Raw genomic sequence first — 23,113 nt, 5'->3', positions numbered from 1 at the left:
TCATAAAAGAAGCAAACTTCATGAATATTTTTTGTGACCACCACTGTATATCCTGAACAAACACTTTTGTTTTTGCTCGCATTTCTTATGAGTTGAAGTCAAAGAAGTAAAACCAATACCTCTCAAATAGTGTTGATGAATGTGTAAATCTGTGTTAGTGAGCATTTCTTCTTTGCCAAGATAACACAAACAAGTATAAAAAATACAGAAGTATTTCATGACATGAACTTACTATTCTGGATGGAGATTCTGCGTTCCCGATAGTCGGCACCGATTATGGGCTCGTTGGTGCCTCTCTTCTGGATGACGGTCCGCACCGTGCGCTGGCGATCAGGACAGTCGTTGGCGGGGTCTTGACCCAACTGCAGCGAGGACTGGAACGCTACACACACACACACACACACGTTGCAGATATATCATGTTTGTGGTAGCATTGGGCGATAAAACCATATCAACATGTATCGCAATACACCTCGTTAATATCAATAAAATACGTATAATAAGACATTCTTTTTGGGTGGGAAGAAAGGTGAAGTATGGAAGCAAGGTTGGTTGCATGGACAAAGGCACTTGCTCTCTGACACGCTAACAGCCAATCAGGTGACGGCATCAACTATCAAGTTTGGTTGATTCTTTGCATGGAGTGAGAAGAGAAAGTCAAAATGAAGAAATTGCGGATAAAAGAGGAAAAGTCACTTTGTTGGATGTTTCCAAAAGGACCGTAGTCAGACCAAGGTGGTGTGTACATGATGCAAGGCAAGAGCGCTAATACCACACCACCTTAGCTCACCCTTTAGAGCACAGCTGTAACTTCCTGCCACTAAACCTGCAGAAAATAGTAAAATATTTTGCATATTTAAATAGGAATAAGAGGGCAAATTAATGTTACACAGCCATTATTTCCCAGCACTAAACCTGCAGAAAATAGTTATTTTTCACACTTTGCACTATTTTCTTACACTTTATGAAGCATTTCTTACATATTCCTTCATTTTAAGAGCTTATTGTTAAGTCTTCAATGTGATTTTACTATTTTGTTGACATTGTTGGAGTGTTTTCCATGTTTGTGTTGACATTTCCTTTCTGCCTTGATAGCTGAGGGATTATAATCAGAAGAAGGCCTGCTCTTTATTTTCCATTAGTCATAAAAATGTTTAATAATTATCAATATATTAATGATGTTTAAATAATGACTGCATAACAAAAATTCCTTTTCATAATTATATAAGAATAAGAGGGCAAATTAATGTTACACAGCCATTATTTCCCAGCACTAAACCTGCAGAAAATAGTTATTTTCAAGTTTCTCTATGTTTACATTTTCACACTTTGCACTATTTTCTTACACTTTATGAAGCATTTCTTACATATTCCTTCATTTTAAGAGCTTATTGTTAAGTCTTCAATGTGATTTTACTATTTTGTTGACATTGTTGGAGTGTTTTCCATGTTTGTGTTGACATTTCCTTTCTGCCTTGATAGCTGAGGGATTATAATCAGAAGAAGGCCTGCTCTTTATTTTCCATTAGTCATAAAAATGTTTAATAATTATCAATATATTAATGATGTTTAAATAATGACTGCATAACAAAAATTCCTTTTCATAATTATATAAGAATAAGAGGGCAAATTAATGTTACACAGCCATTATTTCCCAGCACTAAACCTGCAGAAAATAGTTATTTTCAAGTTTCTCTATGTTTACATTTTCACACTTTGCACTATTTTCTTACACTTTATGAAGCATTTCTTACATATTCCTTCATTTTAAGATCTTATTGTTAAGTCTTCAATGTGATTTTACTATTTTGTTGACATTGTTGGAGTGTTTTCCATGTTTGTGTTGACATTTCCTTGCTGAGGGATTATAATCAGAGGAAGTTACATTTCAAATAAAATATTTTTCTCCACCTCCTAATTTTCCAAAGGTCATAAAAAATATCAATAATTATCGATAGGCCGATACAATAATAATATTCTTTTGCACAGTCAAATAGGAATAAGGCGGCAAATTAATGTTACACAGCCGTTATTTCCCAGCACTAATCCGGCAGAAAATAGTTCTTCTCACGTTTCTACATCTTTACATTTTCACACTTTGCACTATTTTCTTACACTTTATGAAGCATTTCTTACATATGCTTATTTTTAAGATCTTATTGTTAAGTCTTCAATGTAATTTTACTATTTTGGAGTGTTTTCCATGTTTGTGTTGACATTTCCTTTCTGCCTTGATAGCTGAGGGATTATAATCAGAAGAAGGCCTGCTCTTTATTTTCCATAAGTCATAAAAATGTTGAATAATTATCAATATATTAATGATGTTTAAATAATGACTGCATAACAAAAAATCATTTGCATAGTTAAATAGGAATAAGAGGGCAAATTAATGTTACACAGCCGTTATTTCCCAGCACTAAACCTGCAGAAAATACTTCAAGTTTCTACATGTTTACATTTTCACACTTTGCACTATTTTTTTTACACTTTATGAAGCATTTCTTACATATTCATTCTATTTAAGAGCTTATTGTTAAGTCTTCAATGTGATTTTATTATTTTGTTGACATTGTTGGAGTGTTTTCCATGTTTGTGTTGACATTTCCTTTTCTGCCTTGATAGCTGAGGGATTGTAATCAGAGGAAGTTACATTTCAAATAAAATATTATTCTCCAGCTCCTAATTTTCCAAAAGGTCATAAAAAATATCAATAATTATCGATAGGCCGATACAATAATAATATTCATTTGCACAGTCAAATAGGAATAAGAGGGCAAATTAATGTTACACAGCCGTTATTTCCCAGCACTAATCCGGCAGAAAATAGTTCTTCTCACGTTTCTCTGTTTACATTTTCACACTTCGCACTATTTTCTGACACTTTATGAAGCATTTCTTCATACTTGCCAACCTTGAGACCTCCGATTTCGGGAGGTGGGGGGAGGGGTTGGGGGCGGGGGTGGGCGTGGTCGGGGTGGGACGGGGGCGTGGCTAAAAGGGGAGGAGTATATTTACAGCTAGAATTCACCAAGTCAAGTATTTCACATATATATATATATATATAAGAAATACTTGACGTTCAGTGAATTCTAGCTATATATATATATATATATATATATATATATATATATATATATATATATATATATATATATATATATATATATATATATATATATATATACACTACCGTTCAAAAGTGTGGGGTCACCCAAACAATTTTGTGTTTTCCATGAAGAGTCACACTTATTCACCACCATACGTTGTGAAATGAATAGAAAATAGAGTCAAGACATTGACAAGGTTACAAATAATGATTTGTATTTGAAATAAGATTTTTTTTACATCAAACTTTGCTTTCGTCAAAGAATCCTCCATTTGCAGCAATTACAGCATTGCAGACCTTTGGCATTCTAGCTGTTCATTTGTTGAGGTAATCTGGAGAAATTGCACCCCACGCTTCTAGAAGCAGCTCCCACAAGCTGGATTGGTTGGATGGGCACTTCTTGCGTACCATACGGTCAAGCTGCTCCCACAACAGCTCAATGGGGTTCAGATCTGGTGACTGCGCTGGCCACTCCATTACCGATAGAATACCAGCTGCCTGCTTCTTCTCTAAATAGTTCTTGCACAATTTGGAGGTGTGTTTTGGGTCATTGTCCTGTTGTAGGATGAAATTGGCTCCAATCAAGCGCTGTCCACTGGGTGTGGCATGGCGTTGCAAAATGGAGTGATAGCCTTCCTTATTCAGAATCCCTTTTACCCTGTACAAATCTCCCACCTTACCAGCACCAAAGCAACCCCAGACCATCACATGACCTCCACCATGCTTAACAGATGGCGTCAGGAATTCTTCCAGCATCTTTTCAGTTGTTCTGCATCTCACAAACGTTCTTCTTTGTGATCCAAACACCTCAAACTTGGATTCATCCTTCCACAACACTTTCTTCCAGTCTTCCTCTGTCCAATGTCTGTGTTCTTTTGCCCATCTTAATCTTTTTCTTTTATTGGCCAGTCTCAGATATGGCTTTTTCTTTGCCACTCTGCCATGAAGTCCAGAATCCCGCAGCCGCCTCTTCACTGTAAATGTTGACACTGGTGTTTTGCGGGTACTATTTAATGAAGATGCCAGTTGGGGACCTGTGAGGCGTCTGTTTCTCAAACTAGAGACTCTAATGTACTTATCTTCTTGCTCAGTTGTGCAACGCGGCCTCCCGCTTCTTTTTCTACTCTGGTTAGAGCCTGTTTGTGCTGTCCTCTGAAGGGAGTAGTACACACCGTTGTAGGAAATCTTCAATTTCTCGCATGGAATAGCCTTCATTTCTAAGAACAAGAATAGACTGTCGAGTTTCAGATGAAAGTTCTCTTTTTCTGGCCATTTTGAGCGTTTAATTGACCCCACAAATGTGATGCTCCAGAAACTCAATCTGCTCAAAGGAAGGTCAGTTTTGTAGCTTCTGTAACGCGCTAAACTGTTTTCAGATGTGTGAACATGATTGCACAAGGGTTTTCTAATCATCAATTAGCCTTCTGAGCCAATGAGCAAACACATTGTATCATTAGAACACTGGAGTGATAGTTGCTGGAAATGGGCCTCTATACACCTATGTAGATATTGCACCAAAAACCAGACATTTGCAGCTAGAATAGTCATTTACCACATTAGCAATGTATAGAGTGTATTTCTTTAAAGTTAAGACTAGTTTAAAGTTATCTTCATTGAAAAGTACAGTGCTTTTCCTTCAAAAATAAGGACATTTCAATGTGACCCCAAACTTTTGAACGGTAGTGTATATATATATATATATATATATATATATATATATATATATATATAAAATAAATACTTGAATTTCAGTGTTCATTTATTTACATATATACACACACATATGCACTAGATGGCAGTATTGTCCTGTTTAAGAGTGTCACAACATTGCTGTTTACGGCAGACGAACTGCTTTACGGTATACAAAAAAGTGACTGCTGTTGTTGTGTGTTGTTGCCGCGCTGGGAGGACGTTAATGAAACTGCCTAACAATAAACCCACATAAGAAACCAAGAACTCGCCCTCCATCATTCTACAGTTATAACGTGATTGGGCAGGTATGTTTTTTTTATATTGTGGAGGACCTGAGTCCGCCTGAATTTCGGGAGATTTCCGGGAGAAAATTTGTCCCGGGAGGTTTTCGGGAGAGGCGCTGAATTTCGGGAGTCTCCCGGAAAATCCGGGAGGGTTGGCAAGTATGCATTTCTTACATATTCTTATTTTTAAGATCTTATTGTTAAGTCTTCAATGTAATTTGACTATTTTGTTGACATTGTTGGAGTGTTTTCCATGTTTGTGTTGACATTTCCTTTCTTCCTTGATAGCTGAGGGATTATAATCAGAAGAAGGCCTGCTCTTTATTTTCCATAAGTCATAAAAATGTTTAATAATGATCAATATATTAATGATGTTTAAATAATGACTGCATAACAAAAAATCATTTGCATAGTTAAATAGGAATAAGAGGGCAAATTAATGTTACACAGCCGTTATTTCCCAGCACTAAACCTGCAGAAAAGACTTCTTCTCAGGTTTCTACATGTTTACATTTTCACACTTTGCACTATTTTCTTACACTTTATGAAGCATTTCTTACATATTCCTTCATTTTAAGATCTTATTGTTAAGTCTTCAATGTGATTTTATTATTTTGTTGACATTGTTGGAGTGTTTTCCATGTTTGTGTTGACATTTCCTTTTCTGCCTTGATAGCTGAGGGATTATAATCAGAGGAAGTTACATTTCAAATAAAATATTATTCTCCAGCTCCTAATTTTCCAAAAGGTCATAAAAAATATCAATAATTATCGATAGGCCGATACAATAATAATATTCATTTGCACAGTCAAATAGGAATAAGAAGGCAAATTACCGTATTTTCCGCACTATTAGCCGCACCTAAAAACCACAAATTTACTCAAAAGCTGACAGTGCGGCTTATAACCCGGTGCGCTTTATATATGGATTAATATTAAGATTCATTTTCATAAAGTTTCGGTCTCGCAACTACGGTAAACAGCCGCCATCTTTTTTACCGGTAGAAGAGGAAGTGCTTCTTCTTCTACGCAAGCAACCGCCAAGGTAAGCACCCGCCCCCATAGAACAGGAAGCGCTTCTTCTTCTACTGTAAGCAACCACCCGCCCGCGTAGAAGAAGAAGAAGCGCGCGGATATTACGTTTCATTTCCTTTGTGTGTTTACATCTGTAAAGACCACAAAATGGCTCCTACTAAGCGACAGGGATCCGGTTCATGAAAAGACGCAATCTCTCCATCCGCACACGGATTACTATTTCACAGCAACTGCCTAAAGACTTTCAAGAAAAGCTGGCTACTTTCCGTGCATATTGTAAAAACAAGATAGCTGAAAAAAAGATCCGGCCAGAGAACATTATCAACATGGACGAGGTTCCACTGACTTTTGATATTCCTGTGAACCGCACTGTGGATACAACGGGAGCACGTACGGTGAATATTCGCACCACAGGGAATGAGAAGTCATCCTTCACTGTGGTTCTAGCTTGCCATGCTAATGGCCAGAAACTTCCACCCATGGTGATATTCAAAAGGAAGACCTTGCCAAAAGAGACCTTTCCAGCCGGCGTCATCATAAAAGCTAACTCGAAGGGATGGATGGATGAAGAAAAGATGAGCGAGTGGTTAAGGTAAGTTTACGCGAAGAGGCCGGGTGGCTTTTTTCATGCAGCTCCGTCCATGTTGATATACGACTCCATGCGCGCCCACATCACGCTGGTTTTTAATATATTATTAAAGTTTGACTGACCTATCTGACTGTTTTTTTGACATTCCTTTAGCGCAGTTAGATGCGGCTTATAACACGGGGCGGCTTATAGGTGGACAAAGTTTTGAAATATGCCGTTCATTGAAGGCGCGGCTTATAACCCAGGGCGCCTTATGGTGCGGAAAATACGGTAATGTTACACAGCCGTTATTTCCCAGCACTAATCCGGCAGAAAATAGTTCTTCTCAGGTTTCTACATCTTCACATTTTCACACTTTGCACTATTTTCTTACACTTTATGAAGCATTTCTTCATACTTGCCAACCTTGAGACCTCCGATTTCGGGAGGTGGGGGGAGGGGTTGGGGGCGGGGGTGGGCGTGGTCGGGGTGGGACGGGGGCGTGGCTAAAAGGGGAGGAGTATATTTACAGCTAGAATTCACCAAATCAAGTATTTCACATATATATATATATATATATATATATATATATATACATAAGAAATACTTGACGTTCAGTGAATTCTAGCTGTAAATATATATATATATATATATATATATATATATATATATATATATATATACATATATGTATTTTATTATATATATATATATATATATATATATATATATATATATATATATATATATATATATATATATATATATATAAAAAATAAATACTTGAATTTCAGTGTTCATTTATTTACATATATACACACACATATGCACTAGATGGCAGTATTGTCCTGTTTAAGAGTGTCACAACATTGCTGTTTACGGCAGACGAACTGCTTTACGGTATACAAAAAAGTGACTGCTGTTGTTGTGTGTTGTTGCCGCGCTGGGAGGACGTTAATGAAACTGCCTAACAATAAACCCACATAAGAAACCAAGAACTCGCCCTCCATCATTCTACAGTTATAACGTGATTGGGCAGGTATGTTTTTTTTATATTGTGGAGGACCTGAGTCCGCCTGAATTTCGGGAGATTTCCGGGGGAAAATTTGTCCCGGGAGGTTTTCGGGAGAGGCGCTGAATTTCGGGAGTCTCCCGGAAAATCCGGGAGGGTTGGCAAGTATGCATTTCTTACATATTCTTATTTTTAAGATCTTATTGTTAAGTCTTCAATGTAATTTTACTATTTTGGAGTGTTTTCCATGTTTGTGTTGACATTTCCTTTCTGCCTTGATAGCTGAGGGATTATAATCAGAAGAAGGCCTGCTCTTTATTTTCCATAAGTCATAAAAATGTTTAATAATTATCAATATATTAATGATGTTTAAATAATGACTGCATAACAAAAAATCCTTTGCATAGTTAAATTGGCAAATAAATGTTACACAGCCGTTATTTCCTTACATGTGGAGTAGTACTCCAGCACCGGGTCCTTGCAGAAGGACTTGAACCTCCAGGTGAGCAGGACATCTTGGGGGTTAGCAGAGGTGGAATAGTCACAGCGCAGGATGACGGAGCCGAAGAGGAAGGTGCTGCGGTCCTGCTGGGAGACGATCACCTGGATGCACCTGGACGCTGCAGGAGTTACGCAATAGTTAGAATCACACTTTAAAATTGACTTTCATTCTGATTAATCACACTGCTTAGTAAAAAAAAAGAAAAGAACCCGATATTTTGACACAATGCTATTTTTTATGTTTTACTTCAATGTAAGGTCTATTCAGGTGTACTGGAGAGGAGGCTACGCCGGATAGTCGAACCTCGGATTCAGGAGGAACAGTGTGGTTTTCGTCCTGGTCGTGGAACTGTGGACCAGCTCTATACTCTGGGCAGGGTCCTTGAGGGTGCATGGGAGTTTGCCCAACCAGTCTACATGTGTTTTGTGGACTTGGAGAAGGCATTCGACCGTGTCCCTCGGGAAGTCCTGTGGGGAGTGCTCAGAGAGTATGGGGTATCGGACTGTCTGATTGTGGCGGTCCGCTCCCTGTATGATCAGTGTCAGAGCTTGGTCCGCATTGCCGGCAGTAAGTCGGACACGTTTCCAGTGAGGGTTGGACTCCGCCAAGGCTGCCCTTTGTCACCCATTCTGTTCTGAACTTTTATGGACAGAATTTCTAGGCGCAGTCAAGGCGTTGAGGGGATCTGGTTTGGTGGCTGCAGGATTAGGTCTCTGCTTTTTAAACATGATGTGGTCCTGATGGCTTCATCTGGCCAGGATCTTCAGCTCTCACTGGACCGGTTCGCAGCGGAGTGTGAAGCGACTGGGATGAGAATCAGCACCTCCAAGTCCGAGTCCATGGTTCTCGCCCGGAAAAGGGTGGAGTGCCATCTCCGGGTTGGGGAGGAGATCTTGCCCCAAGTGGAGGAGTTCAAGTACCTCAAAGTCTTGTTCACGAGTGAGGGAAGAGTGGATGGTGAGATCGACAGGCGGATCGGTGCGGCGTATTCAGTAATGCGGACGCTGTATCGATCCGTTGTGGTGAAGAAGGAGCTGAGCCGGAAGGCAAAGCTCTCAATTTACCGGTCGATCTACGTTCCCATCCTCACCTATGGTCATGAGCTTTGGGTCATGACCGAAAGGACAAGATCACGGGTACAAGCGGCCCAAATGAGTTTCCTCCGCCGGGTGGCGGGGCTCTCCCTTAGAGATAGGGTGAGAAGCTCTGTCATCCGGGGGGAGCTCAAAGTAAAGCCGCTGCTCCTCCACATGGAGAGGAGCCAGATGAGGTGGTTCGGGCATCTGGTCAGGATGCCACCCGAGCGCCTCCCTAAGGAGGTGTTTAGGGCATGTCCGACCGGTAGGAGGCCACGGGGAAGACCCAGGACACGTTGGGAAGACTATGTCTCCCGGCTGGCCTGGGAAGGCCTCGGGGTCCCCCGGGAGGAGCTGGACCAAGTGGCTGGGGAGAGGGAAGTCTGGGCTTCCCTGCTTAGGCTGCTGCCCCCGCGACCCGACCTCGGATAAGCGGAAGAAGATGGATGGATGGATGGACTTCAATGTACTTCATTTATTTGCTCAAAACCCATAAAAGTATTATCTCAAGTTTTGTCTGGGTTTTTTTTTTAAGACAATTTTTGCATTGACCTTATGAAAACTTGGGTTGCAGCTACCAATTACTATAATAATCTATCGGTTAGTTTGTTCCATAAATGGGATAAAACACACTTTATAGTCTCAATGTGCATTGGAGGGAAACAATATTTTTCTGATTGCCATAAACTTCATTACCTTTTTTTTTTTTTTTTTTTAGCTTTCTTTATCTTCTATTCACCTTCTTTTACCTTTCTTTTACAAACCCCGTTTCCATATGAGTTGGGAAATGGTGTTAGATGTAAATATAAACGGAATACAATGATTTGCAAATCCTTTTCAAGCCATATTCAGTTGAATATGCTACAAAGACAACATATTTGATGTTCAAACTCATAAACATTATTTCTTTTGCAAATAATCATTAACTTTAGACTTTGATGGCAGCAACACGTGACAAAGAAGTTGGGAAAGGTGGCAATAAATACTGATAAAGTTGAGGAATGCTCATCAAACACTTATTTGGAACATCCCACAGGTGTGCAGGCTAATTGGGAACAGGTGGGTGCCATGATTGGGTATAAAAGTAGATTCCATGAAATGCTCAGTCATTCACAAACAAGGATGGGGCGAGGGTCACCACTTTGTCAACAAATGCGTGAGCAAATTGTTGAACAGTTTAAGAACAACCTTTCTCAACCAGCTATTGCAAGGAATTTAGGGATCTACGGTCCATAATATCATCAAAGGGTTCAGAGAATGTGGAGAAATCACTGCACGTAAGCAGCTAAGCCCGTGACCTTCCATCCCTCAGGCTGTACTGCATCAACAAGCGACATCAGTGTGTAAAGGATATCACCACATGGGCTCAGGAACACTTCAGAAACCCACTGTCAGTAACTACAGTTGGTCGCTACATCTGTAAGTGCGAGTTAAAACTCTCCTATGCAAGGCGGAAACCGTTTATCAACAACACCCAGAAACGCCGTCGGCTTCGCTGGGCCTGAGCTCATCTAAGATGGACTGATACAAATTTTTTTTTACCTTGAAAATCATTTTTTACCTTGAAAATCATGTTTTAACTTAAAACATTTTTTTTTAATTTTTTAATTTTTTTTAATTTTTATTTTTATTTTTGTAAAAATTTTAAAAATTTTACAAAATTGTTTAAATTTTTTTATTTATATTTTATTTTTTTTAAGTTTTTTAAATATTTTAAACTTTTTTTAACTTTTTAACTTTTTTTTTTTTTAACTTTTTAAAAATTTTTTTACCCTAACCCTAACCCTAATCTTAACCCTAACCCTAACCCCTAACCCTAACCCTAACCCTAACCCTAAAATCATGTTTTAATTTAAAACATTTTTTTTTAATTTTTAAAATTTTTTTAAGTTTATTTTCATTTTTTTGTACCTTGAAAATCATTTTTTACCTTGAAAAAAAAAATTTACCTTGAAAAAAAAATTTTACCTTGAAAATTTTTTTGTACCTTGAAAATCATTTTTTACCTTGAAAAAAAAAATTTACCTGGAAAAAAAAATTTTACCTTGAAAATTTTTTTGTAACTTGAAAATCATTTTTTACCTTGAAAAAAAAATTTTACCTTGAAAATTTTTTTTTACCTTGAAAATCATTTTTTACCTTGAAAATCATGTTTTAACTTAAAACATTTTTTTTTAATTTTTTAATTTTTTTAAAGTTTTTTAAAATTTTTTTGAAATTTTTTAAATTTTTTTAAAAATTAAAAAAAAAATTTAAAATATTTTTTAATTTTTTAAATATTTTTAACTTTTTTTTAACTTTTTTTTAAACTTTTTTTTAACTTTTTTTTAACTTTTTTTTAACTTTTTTTTAACTTTTTTTTAACTTTTTTTAACTTTAAAAAAAAATGTTTACCCATATATATATATATATATATATATATATATATACTGTATATATATATATATATATATATATATATATATATACATACATACAAACCCCGTTTCCATATGAGTTGGGAAATTGTGTTAGATGTAAATATAAACGGAATACAATGATTTGCAAATCATTTTCAAGCCATATTCAGTTGAATATGCTACAAAGACAACATATTTGATGTTCAAACTCATAAACATTTTTTTTTTTTGCAAATAATCATTAACTTTAGACTTTGATGCCAGCAACACGTGACAAAGAAGTTGGGAAAGGTGGCAATAAATACTGATAAAGTTGAGGAATGCTCATCAAAGACTTATTTGGAACATCCCACAGGTGTGCAGGCTAATTGGGAACAGGTGGGTGCCATGATTGGGTATAAAAGTAGATTCCATGAAATGCTCAGTCATTCACAAACAAGGATGGGGCGAGGGTCACCACTTTGTCAACAAATGCGTGAGCAAATTGTTGAACAGTTTAAGAACAACCTTTCTCAACCAGCTATTGCAAGGAATTTAGGGATCTACGGTCCATAATATCATCAAAGGGTTCAGAGAATGTGGAGAAATCACTGCACGTAAGCAGCTAAGCCCGTGACCTTCCATCCCTCAGGCTGTACTGCATCAACAAGCGACATCAGTGTGTAAAGGATATCACCACATGGGCTCAGGAACACTTCAGAAACCCACTGTCAGTAACTACAGTTGGTCGCTACATCTGTAAGTGCAAGTTAAAAAACTCTCCTATGCAAGGCGAAAACCGTTTATCAACAACGCCCAGAGACGCCGTCGGCTTCGCTGGGCCTGAGCTCATCTAAGATGGACTGATACAAAGTGGAAAAGTGTTCTGTGGTCTGACGAGTCCACATTTCAAATTGTTGTTGGAAACTGTGGACGTCGTGTCCTCCGGACCAAAGAGGAAAAGAACCATCCGGATTGTTCTAGGGTCAAAGTGTAAAAGGCAGCATGTGTGATGGTATGGGGGTGTATTAGTGGCCAAGACATGGGTAACTTACACATCTGTGAAGGCACCATTAATGCTGAAAGGTACATACAGCTTTTGGAGCAACATATGTTGCCATCATGGACGCCCCTGCTTATTTCAGCAAGACAATGCCAAGCCACGTGTTACATCAACGTGGCTTCATAGTAAAAGAGTGCGGGTACTAGACTGGCCTGCCTGTAGTCCAGACCTGTCTCCCATTGAAACATTATGAAGCCTAAAATAGCACAACGGAGACCCCCGGACTGTTGAACAACTTAAGCTGTACATCAAGCAAGAATGGGAAAGAATTCCACCTGAGAAGCTTCAAAAATGTGTCTCCTCAGTTCCCAAACCTTTACCGAGTGTTGTTACAAGGAAAGGCCATGTAACACAGTGGTGAACATGCCCTTTCCCAACTACTTTGGCACGTGTTGCAGCCATGAAATTCTAAGTAATTATTATTTGCAAAAAAAAAACATCAAATCAAATATGTTGTCTTTGTAGCATATTCAACTGAATATGGGTTGAAAATGATTTGCAAATCATTGTATTCCGTTTATATTTACATCTAACACCATTTCCCAACTCATATGGAAACGGGGTTTGTACCTGCTATTTACCGATTTTTACTTTATTACACCTTCTATTTTGTTTTTCCTTCTTTTATTTGATGAATGTTCGATAGTTACACTCATTAAACTAACAATCAAAGCAAACTGTTATAAATCAAAGCGTTTAATCAAATGAATCCATCAATCATAGCAGCACTAATAAAAACCCACACCACTTTTCGGGTAACCGTTCGTTGCTAAAGTTAATAATAATTTAAAAAAGTAAATAAAAAGTTGAATCTGCAACTGTACATGATTGGTGCAATACACCTTTGTGATTAATGAGGAGTTAACTGCTTATTACATTATTATTATTACATGTAAAGCAACTTTGGGTACTTAGAAAAGCGCTATATAAATCCCAGTTATTATTATTATTATTATTATTATTATTAATATGATGTATTATATGCAGCAGGATTCTTGCACAGCCTTAAATTCCGTATTTGTTTTTTGCTGCAGATATTTGTTTCCTGATTAATTACAGTAAATGACTTGGTTTGAATTTCAATGTATAATGACAATAAAAGGCATTCTATTCTATTCTAAATCATTTCCATCAACCTCAAAAAGAACCAAGTATTTTTTGACACTAATGCAATTTTACCGTCAGAATATGAAACACAAACATCTTTTAAATGTTCCACTTTTTTTTTTGCTCAACACCTGATAAAAGTATTACCGCACTATAAGGCGCACCTAAAAACCTCACATTTTCTCAAAAGCTGACAGTGCGTTTTATAATCCGGTACGTCTTATATATGGACCAATATTGACAGGTCTCGCAACTACGGTGAGCAGCCGCCGACTTCATTTCCCCCGTAGAAGAAGAAGAAGCGCGCTTACGTCGCATCTCATAAGCTTGACAACACACTGTGTCCAATATTTTCACAAAGATAAAATAAGTCATATTTTTGCTTCATTTAATAGTTGAAACAAATGTACATTATTGCAATCAGTTGATAAAACATTGTCCTTTACAAGCTTTTTACTCTGCTTGCATGTCATCAGACTGGGGTAGATCCTGCTGAAATCCTATTTATTGAATGAATAGACAATCCTTTTAAATCGGGAAAAAAAATCGTTTTTGAATCGAGAATCGCGTTGAATTGAAAAAAAAAAAAATCGATTTTGAATCGAATCGTGACCCCAAGAATGGATATTGAATGGACTCGTGTAGGGATGTCCCGATCCAGGTTTTTGCACTTCCGATCCGATACCGATATTGTTTTTGCATTTCCGATCCGATACCGATACTGACCGATACCGATACTGACCGATACTGGCCTATCCGAGCATGTATTAAAGTTTAAAGTTATTTAGCCTACTTAGTTGTCAGAATCATGTTGAAAAGGGTTTTAGTACTCTTGATAACAACTAGCCAGCTGAATTAGGGGAGTTTGAATAATACACAATGGTTGGTAACAAGAAACTGACCTGTTTATTCAAGGATAAACACAAAATAGACAAAATTATACATGACAAACAGAAATGGCATCATTGAACTAGGGCTGGGCGATATGGCCTTTTTTTAATATTGCCATATTTTAAGGCCATATTGCGATACACGATATATATCTCGATATTTTGCCTTAGCCTTGAATGAACACTTGATGCATATAATCACAGCAGTATGATGATTCTATGTGTTTTGATTGATTGAGACTTTTATTAGTAGGTTGCACAGTGAAGTACATATTCCGTACAATTGACCACTAAATGGTAACACCCCAATAAGTTTTTACACTTGTTTAAGACGGGGTCCACTTAAATTGATTCATGATACAGATATATACTATCAGATATATACTATCATCATAATACAGTCATCACACAAGATAATCACATTGAATTATTTACATTATTTATAATCCAGGGTGTGGAGGGTAAGTGTCAAAAAGACAGCCAAAAGAGTTTGATATAAGAATAAATCTAAAGTTAAAATATAGGGTAGAAATGCACCCATTTGCAGGAAATGTAGTCTTGATTTTCAACATTTTCTTTCAAGGCTTGCATGTCTACATTAAAACATTCTTCTTCATACTGCATTAATATATGCTACTTTTAAACTTTCATGCAGAGAAGGAAATCACAACTAAAAAAATCACTAATTTTTTCATACGGTGTTGATGTGGACATTTTTGCCATTTTGATGGTGTGGACGTGTGGCACCGAATGGAGATAAGCGTCTCGACAGACGTCACAATATTTGAACAATGATGACGAAAACTGTTGTCTCTGTCGTGTCCGTGTGTCGAAAATTGTTATGCGCTTATTTTTTTATTTGATTTTGTGCGTGGCATAGATTTGCCGTGCGCAGAGGACGCTTGAGCAGGCGCGCACCTTAGCGGCTGCGCTAGCATCACAGCTAACGTTAGCCATGCCGCTACCTCGCTCTCTGCTGGGAGAGGACGTATACATACGTATGTGACGTATGACGTGACCAGAGGTGGGTAGTAACGCGCTACATTTACTCCGTTACATCTACTTGAGTAACTTTTGGTATAAATTGTACTTCTAAGAGTAGTTTTAATGCAACGTACTTTTACTTTTACTTAAGTATATTTATAGAGAAGAAATGCTACTTTTACTCCGCTACTTTTATCTACATTCAGCTCGCTACTAATTTTTATCAATCTGTTAATGCACGCTTTGTTTGTTTTGGTCTGTCAGACAGACCTTCATAGTGCCTGCGTTTCAACAAATACAGTCACTGGTGACGTTCACTCCGTTCCACCAATCAGATGCAGTCACTGGTGACGTTGGACCAATCAAACAGAGCCAGGCGGTCACATGACCTGACTTAAACAAGTTGGAAAACTTATTGGGGTGTTACCATTTAGTGGTCAATTGTACGGAATATGTACTGTACTGTGCAATCTACTAATACAAGTTCCAATCAATCAATCAAAAGTGTGAAGGAAAAAAAGACCCTTTTTTATTTCAACCGTACATCCCGTCAAAAGCCTAAAGACTGACTGCACAGTTCCTGTCTTCACAATAAAAGTGCCGCTCCATCGCACCTGCGCTTTCAAAATAAGAGTCTCCGAAAGCCAGCGCAAACAAGCTAGCAAGCTATGGAGTTTGCCGCTAATGTATTTCTTGTAAAGTGTATAAAAAACGAATATGGAAGCTGGACAAATAAGAAGCCAAAAACCAACCACTTTCATGTGGTATTAGACCAGGGGTCGGCAACCCGCGTCTCTAGAGCCGCATGCGGCTCTTAAGCGCCGCCCTAGTGGCTCTCTGGAGCTTTTTCAAAAATGTATGAAAAATGGAAAAAGTTGAGGGGAAAAAAAAAATTTTTTTGTTTTAATATGGTTTCTGTAGGAGGACAAACATGACACAAACCTCCCTAATTGTTATAAAGCACACTGTTTATATTAAACATGCTTCACTGATTTGAGTATTTGGCGAGCGCCGTTTTGTCCTACTAATTTTGGCAGTCCTTGGACTCACCGTAGTTTGTTTACATGTATATTTTTCTGCGACTTTCTAGGACGTGTTTTATGCCACTTCTTTTTCTGTCTCATGTTGTCCACCAAACTGTTAACGTTGTGCATGAATCCACAAAGGTGAGTTTTGTTGATGTTATTGACTTGTGTGGAGTGCTAATCAGACATATTTGGTCACTGCATGACTGCGAGCTAATCGATGCTAACATGCTATTTAGGCTAGCTATATGTACATATTGCATCATTATGCCTCAATTGTAGCTATATTTGAGCTCATTTAGTTTCCTTTAAGTCATATTAATTCAATTTATATCTCATGACACACTATCTGTATGTAAAATGGCTTTTAATTTTTTGCGGCTCCAGACAGATTTGTTTTTGTATTTTTGGTCCAATATGGCTCTTTCAACATTTTGGGTTGCCGACCCCTGTATTAGACAGAAAGGAGGAACTTTTTTTTCTCCTCCATTTGAAAACGTGGACGTTATCATCACTACTGTCTGATTACAATCAATGCAAGTCATCAGAATCAGGTAATACACCAACTTATATTCTTGTCTTCGTGAAAGAAAGGAATCTATATGTGTTAAACATGCATGTATATTCATTAAAACACCTTTAACATGTACACAAAAACGGCAAAATAAATAAATACAAATTATATACTGTATATATATATATGTGTATTGCAATCAGTTGATAAAACATTGTCCTTTACAAGCTTTTGACTCTGCTTGCATGTCAGCAGACTGGGGTAGATCCTGCTGAAATCCTATTTATTGAATGAATAGACAATCCTTTTGAATCAGGATTATATCGTTTTTGAATTGAGAATCGTGTTGAATTGAAAAAAAAAATCGATTTTGAATCGAATCGTGACCCCAAGAATGGATATTGAATGGAATCGTGGGACACCCAAAGATTCACAGCCCTAGAACGTATCATCAATGAATTTAAAGGCGGTGCTTCTTGGTGCTTTCGGTTCATGAAAAGACGTAATGTTGAGTTATTGAGATATTGTTATTGCTCTGCACTATTTGGAGTGTTACTATATTGTGATTGCACTAACCTTTGATTTAGCGTAACAGTATCAGACTGTTTCTTACCGGTTTAAAAGTTCCCCTCCACTATGTGATATAAATGTTGCACTACATGTTATACCGGAAGCAGTGCCTGGGGAGTCTGTGGTGGGCTCTCCTATTTCTGGGGCTGAGGTTGCTGAGGTAGTTAAAAAGCTCCTCGGTGGCAAGGCCCCGGGGGTGGATGAGAGCCGCCCGGAGTTCCTTAAGGCTCTGGATGTTGTGGGGCTGTCTTGGTTGACAAGACTCTGCAGCATCGCGTGGACATCGGGGGCGGTACCTCTGGATTGGCAGACCGGGGTGGTGGTTCCTCTCTTTAAGAAGGGGAACCGGAGGGTGTGTTCTAACTATCGTGGGATCACACTCCTCAGCCTTCCCGGTAAGGTCTATTCAGGTGTACTGGAGAGGAGGCTGCGCCGGATAGTCCAACCTCGGATTCAGGAGGAACAGTGTGGTTTTCGTCCTGGTCGTGGAACTGTGGACCAGCTCTATACTCTCGGCAGGGTCCTTGAGGGTGCATGGGAGTTTGCCCAACCAGTCTACATGTGCTTTGTGGACTTGGAGAAGGCATTCGACCGTGTCCCTCGGGAAGTCCTGTGGGGAGTGCTCAGAGAGTATGGGGTATCGGACTGTCTGATTGTGGCGGTCCGCTCCCTGTATGATCAGTGTCAGAGCTTGGTCCGCATTGCCGGCAGTAAGTCGGACACGTTTCCAGTGAGGGTTGGACTCCGCCAAGGCTGCCCTTTGTCACCCATTCTGTTCATAACCTTTATGGACAGAATTTCTAGGCGCAGTCAAGGCGTTAAGGGGATCTGGTTTGGTGGCTGCAGGATTAGGTCTCTGCTTTTTGCAGATGATGTGGTCCTGATGACTTCAACTGACCAGGATCTTCAGCTCTCACTGGATCGGTTCGCAGCTGAGTGTGAAGCAACTGGGATGAGAATCAGCACCTCCAAGTCCATGGTTCTCGCCCGGAAAAGGGTGGAGTGCCATCTTTGGGTTGGGGAGGAGATCTTGCCCCAAGTGGAGGAGTTCAAGTACCTCGGAGTCTTGTTCACGAGTGAGGGAAGAGTGGATCGTGAGATCGACAGGCGGATCGGTGCGGCGTCTTCAGTAATGCGGACGCTGTATCGATCCGTTGTGGTGAAGAAGGAGCTGAGCCGGAAGGCAAAGCTCTCAATTTACCGGTTGATCTACGTTCCCATCCTCACCTATGGTCATGAGCTTTGGGTCATGACCGAAAGGACAAGATCACGGGTACAAGCGGCCCAAATGAGTTTCCTCCGCCGAGTGGCGGGTCTCTCCCTTAGAGATAGGGTGAGAAGCTCTGTCATCCGGGGGGAGCTCAAAGTAAAGCCGCTGCTCCTCCACATGGAGAGGAGCCAGATGAGGTGGTTCGGGCATCTGGTCAGGATGCCACCCGAACGCCTCCCTAGGGAGGTGTTTAGGGCACGTCCGACCGGTAGGAGGCCGCGGGGAAGACCCAGGACACGTTGGGAAGACTATGTCTCCCGGCTGGCCTGGGAACGCCTCGGGGTCCCACAGGAAGAGCTGGACGAAGTGGCTGGGGAGAGGGAAGTCTGGGCTTCCCTGCTTAGGCTGCTGCCCCCGCGACCCGACCTCGGATAAGCGGAAGAAGATGGATGGATGGATGGATGGAGTATCAGACTGTTTTTGACCTGTTTATTCAATCAGGGAAAAGTTCCCCTCCACTATGTGATATAAATGTTGCACTACATGTTGTTAAAAGATAAACTAAATACCACGTCACTGACTTTACCCCGGGGGAAATAATAAAACAGCTGTTTATTCATTTTGGGAGTGAACTGGTTTGTAATCTATTAATAAAGTCTGACTGTTTTGTTGACATTCCCTTCAGCGCAGCTCCATCTCATGGATGCATAACGTAACCCCAGCCTCTATTCTATGCGCCGCGCCTTATATATGAACAAAGTTTTCAAATACTGATTATTGGTCCTGCTAAACACCGACATTTATTTAATAATACCACCTTAACATTTGACAACCAAACAATTACACAAGGCGAATCAGTAAAGAATCTGGGTATTATCTTCCACCCAACTCTCTCCTTTGAATCACACATTAAGAGTGTTACTAAAACGGCCTTCTTTCATCTCCGTAATATCGCTAAAATTCGTTCTATTTTATCCACTAGCGACGCTGAGATCATTATTCATGCCTTCGTTACGTCTCGTCTCGACTACTGTAACGTATTATTTTGGGGTCTCCCTATGTCTAGCATTAAAAGATTACAGTTGGTACAAAATGCGGCTGCTAGACTTTTGACAAGAACAAGAAAGTTTGATCATATTACGCCTATACTGTATATACACCTTTATATACATATATATATACCTATACTGTATATACATACAGGTAAAAGCCAGTAAATTAGAATATTTTGAAAAACTTGATTTATTTCAGTAATTGCATTCAAAAGGTGTAACTTGTACATTATATTTATTCATTGCACACAGACTGATGCATTCAAATGTTTATTTCATTTAATTTTGATGATTTGAAGTGGCAACAAATGAAAATCCAAAATTCCGTGTGTCAGAAAATTAGAATATTACTTAAGGCTAATACAAAAAAGGGATTTTTAGAAATGTTGGCCAACTGAAAAGTATGAAAATGAAAAATATGAGCATGTACAATACTCAATACTTGGTTGGAGCTCCTTTTGCCTCAATTACTGCGTTAATGCGGCGTGGCATGGAGTCGATGAGTTTCTGGCACTGCTCAGGTGTTATGAGAGCCCAGGTTGCTCTGATAGTGGCCTTCAACTCTTCTGCGTTTTTGGGTCTGGCATTCTGCATCTTCCTTTTCACAATACCCCACAGATTTTCTATGGGGCTAAGGTCAGGGGAGTTGGCGGGCCAATTTAGAACAGAAATACCACGGTCCGTAAACCAGGCACGGGTAGATTTTGCGCTGTGTGCAGGCGCCAAGTCCTGTTGGAACTTGAAATCTCCATCTCCATAGAGCAGGTCAGCAGCAGGAAGCATGAAGTGCTCTAAAACTTGCTGGTAGACGGCTGCGTTGACCCTGGATCTCAGGAAACAGAGTGGACCGACACCAGCAGATGACATGGCACCCCAAACCATCACTGATGGTGGAAACTTTACACTAGACTTCAGGCAACGTGGATCCTGTGCCTCTCCTGTCTTCCTCCAGACTCTGGGACCTCGATTTCCAAAGGAAATGCAAAATTTGCATGGTTGGGTGATGGTTTGGGGTGCCATGTCATCTGCTGGTGTCGGTCCACTCTGTTTCCTGAGAAAGCCTCTACAGTAATCGAGTAATTTATCGATGACTTTGTTCGATTAATGGGATAAAACACACTTTATAGTCTCCATGTGTATTTGAGGGAAAACGGTTGAAATAAACAAAATATTTTCTGGTTCCCATTTGCTTCATTATCTTCTGTTTACCTTTTATTTACCTTCTATTTTTGCTTTTTTAAATGTATTTTTATTTTTTATTCACCTTTTTGTATATCTTCTTTGACCTTTTTTTTTTTTTAAAACATTATTTGACCTTTTATTTGATTTGTATTGGTTACAGTAATTAAAAGATGAATCAAAGCAAAATTGTATAAATCGAAGGGCTTTTTTTTTTTTTTTTTTTAAATCAAATGAATCGTTTTAATTGACTAATCAATACAGCCCTAATAAAGCCACGGTAGAAATAGCTGAAAATAAATGAAAGTTAAAAAAATAAAATAGTAATAAAACATGTGACGTGATGAATGCACATGTTTGTGATCACATGACTTATTATTAATATGAAGTATAACAAGTGGGTCACTACATGAGAGTTTGGTAAGAATGTTGTTGTTTAAACAAGAGTGAGAGTCAAAGTGATCTAACCTGAAAAACAGGTGTGTCACACCGGAAGTGAAACTAGCTACAAATATGAATGTTTGCGGACATGAAACTAAATCATCTTCGGCGTCTAAAAAGCAAAGTGGAACACTTTGACAACATTGTGGTTGCTAATAAAAACATTATCTTTTAACGAAAACCGGGTTAAAAATGTCAAAATGATACAAAGTTACTAACCCATTCATCACGTGACCTCACCGGCAAACACCTTAAAGTCGCTAAAAAGCAGCACTTAAATCTTCACTTTATGAAATAAATCCACATTAAAACAGTAATTGGAGGACAAAAAGACGGTTTTTGGTTTGGGAAAAGTACCTTTTAGCAGCGACAAGATGACGGCGGAAGCTAAAAGTCGCCGCGCCGTGGACGACATCGCAGTCACGTGACTCCGGGATCCTTAATGTTACACCCAAAAAAACAAAAAAAACCTCCAAAGAAGTTTAAAAGTTTCCGTCGAGGAGAAGCCGAGCTGGAGTGCAAGTCATCATCTTGCGAGGACGAAAGTCTCTTCTCAGGCCACGCCCCGAAACAGGTGAAATCTTCCTGCGCGGTGACGTCACCGGCAGGTAACCGGAAACTTACCTTATGCATTCCACGTCTAATTACGTCATTCATTTCACTATTTCACAAACAATAGCATTCTATGTCCTTCTCACAAAACGTTGACATTCTATTCGTATAAATTATTTCATTTTATTATTGAATTATTTTTCTAAATTTTATTAGACGTCACAAAGTCAAAAGTGTCATTTCAATAAAGTCACTTTTGATTTATAATTTAACATTTTTGATTGGAAGTATGTATATTAGTTTATTGTAGTATTGATATTATCATACGAATGTTAAATGCAATAATTTAAAATAATTGTTTATTTTTAATATACTTTTTCACCACTAGATGTCAGGCCAGGCTAATTATGAAATGATTATATGCATATGTTCCTTCTTGACTGCACTTAAATGTAGAATATACAGGTAAAAGCCAGTAAATTAGAATATTTTGAAAAACTTGATTTATTTCAGTAATTGCATTCAAAAGGTGTAACTTGTACATTATATTTATTCATTGCACACAGACTGATGCATTCAAATGTTTATTTCATTTAATTTTGATGATTTGAAGTGGCAACAAATGAAAATCCAAAATTCCGTGTGTCACAAAATTAGAATATTGTGTAAGGGTTAAATTTTGAAGACACCTGGTGCCACAAACTAATCAGCTGATTAACTCAAAACACCTGCAAAGAGCTTTAAATGGTCTCTCAGTCCAGTTCTGAAGCCTACACAAACATGGGGAAGACTTCAGATTTGACAGCTGTCCAAAAGGCAACCATCGACACATTGCACAAGGAGGGAAAGACACAAAAGGTTATTGCTGAAGAG

The 23,113-nt window shown here is 38.7% G+C and overlaps 1 protein-coding gene across 1 annotated transcript in view; it reads right to left on the bottom strand.

The window, feature by feature from the left end:
* Positions 1–22,156, bottom strand: part of LOC133616172 (immunoglobulin-like domain-containing receptor 1) — a 38,499-nt gene extending 16,343 nt beyond the window's left edge. Inside the window, exons 1-3 of the mRNA XM_061975317.2 lie at positions 22,046–22,156; positions 8,147–8,317; positions 233–382 (exon numbers count right to left, since the gene is read on the bottom strand). Coding sequence (XP_061831301.1) covers positions 233–382; positions 8,147–8,317; positions 22,046–22,103 — 379 coding nt within the window. The 5' untranslated portion in view covers positions 22,104–22,156. The remainder of the gene's footprint in view (positions 1–232; positions 383–8,146; positions 8,318–22,045) is intronic.
* Positions 22,157–23,113: the final 957 nt, after the last annotated feature.

The sequence above is a fragment of the Nerophis lumbriciformis genome, linkage group LG15, assembly GCF_033978685.3.
Source record: "Nerophis lumbriciformis linkage group LG15, RoL_Nlum_v2.1, whole genome shotgun sequence".
Taxonomy (NCBI): Eukaryota; Metazoa; Chordata; class Actinopteri; order Syngnathiformes; family Syngnathidae; genus Nerophis; species Nerophis lumbriciformis.
Note: the sequence above shows the minus strand (reverse complement) of the source record. Positions and strands in the feature narration are given on the sequence as shown.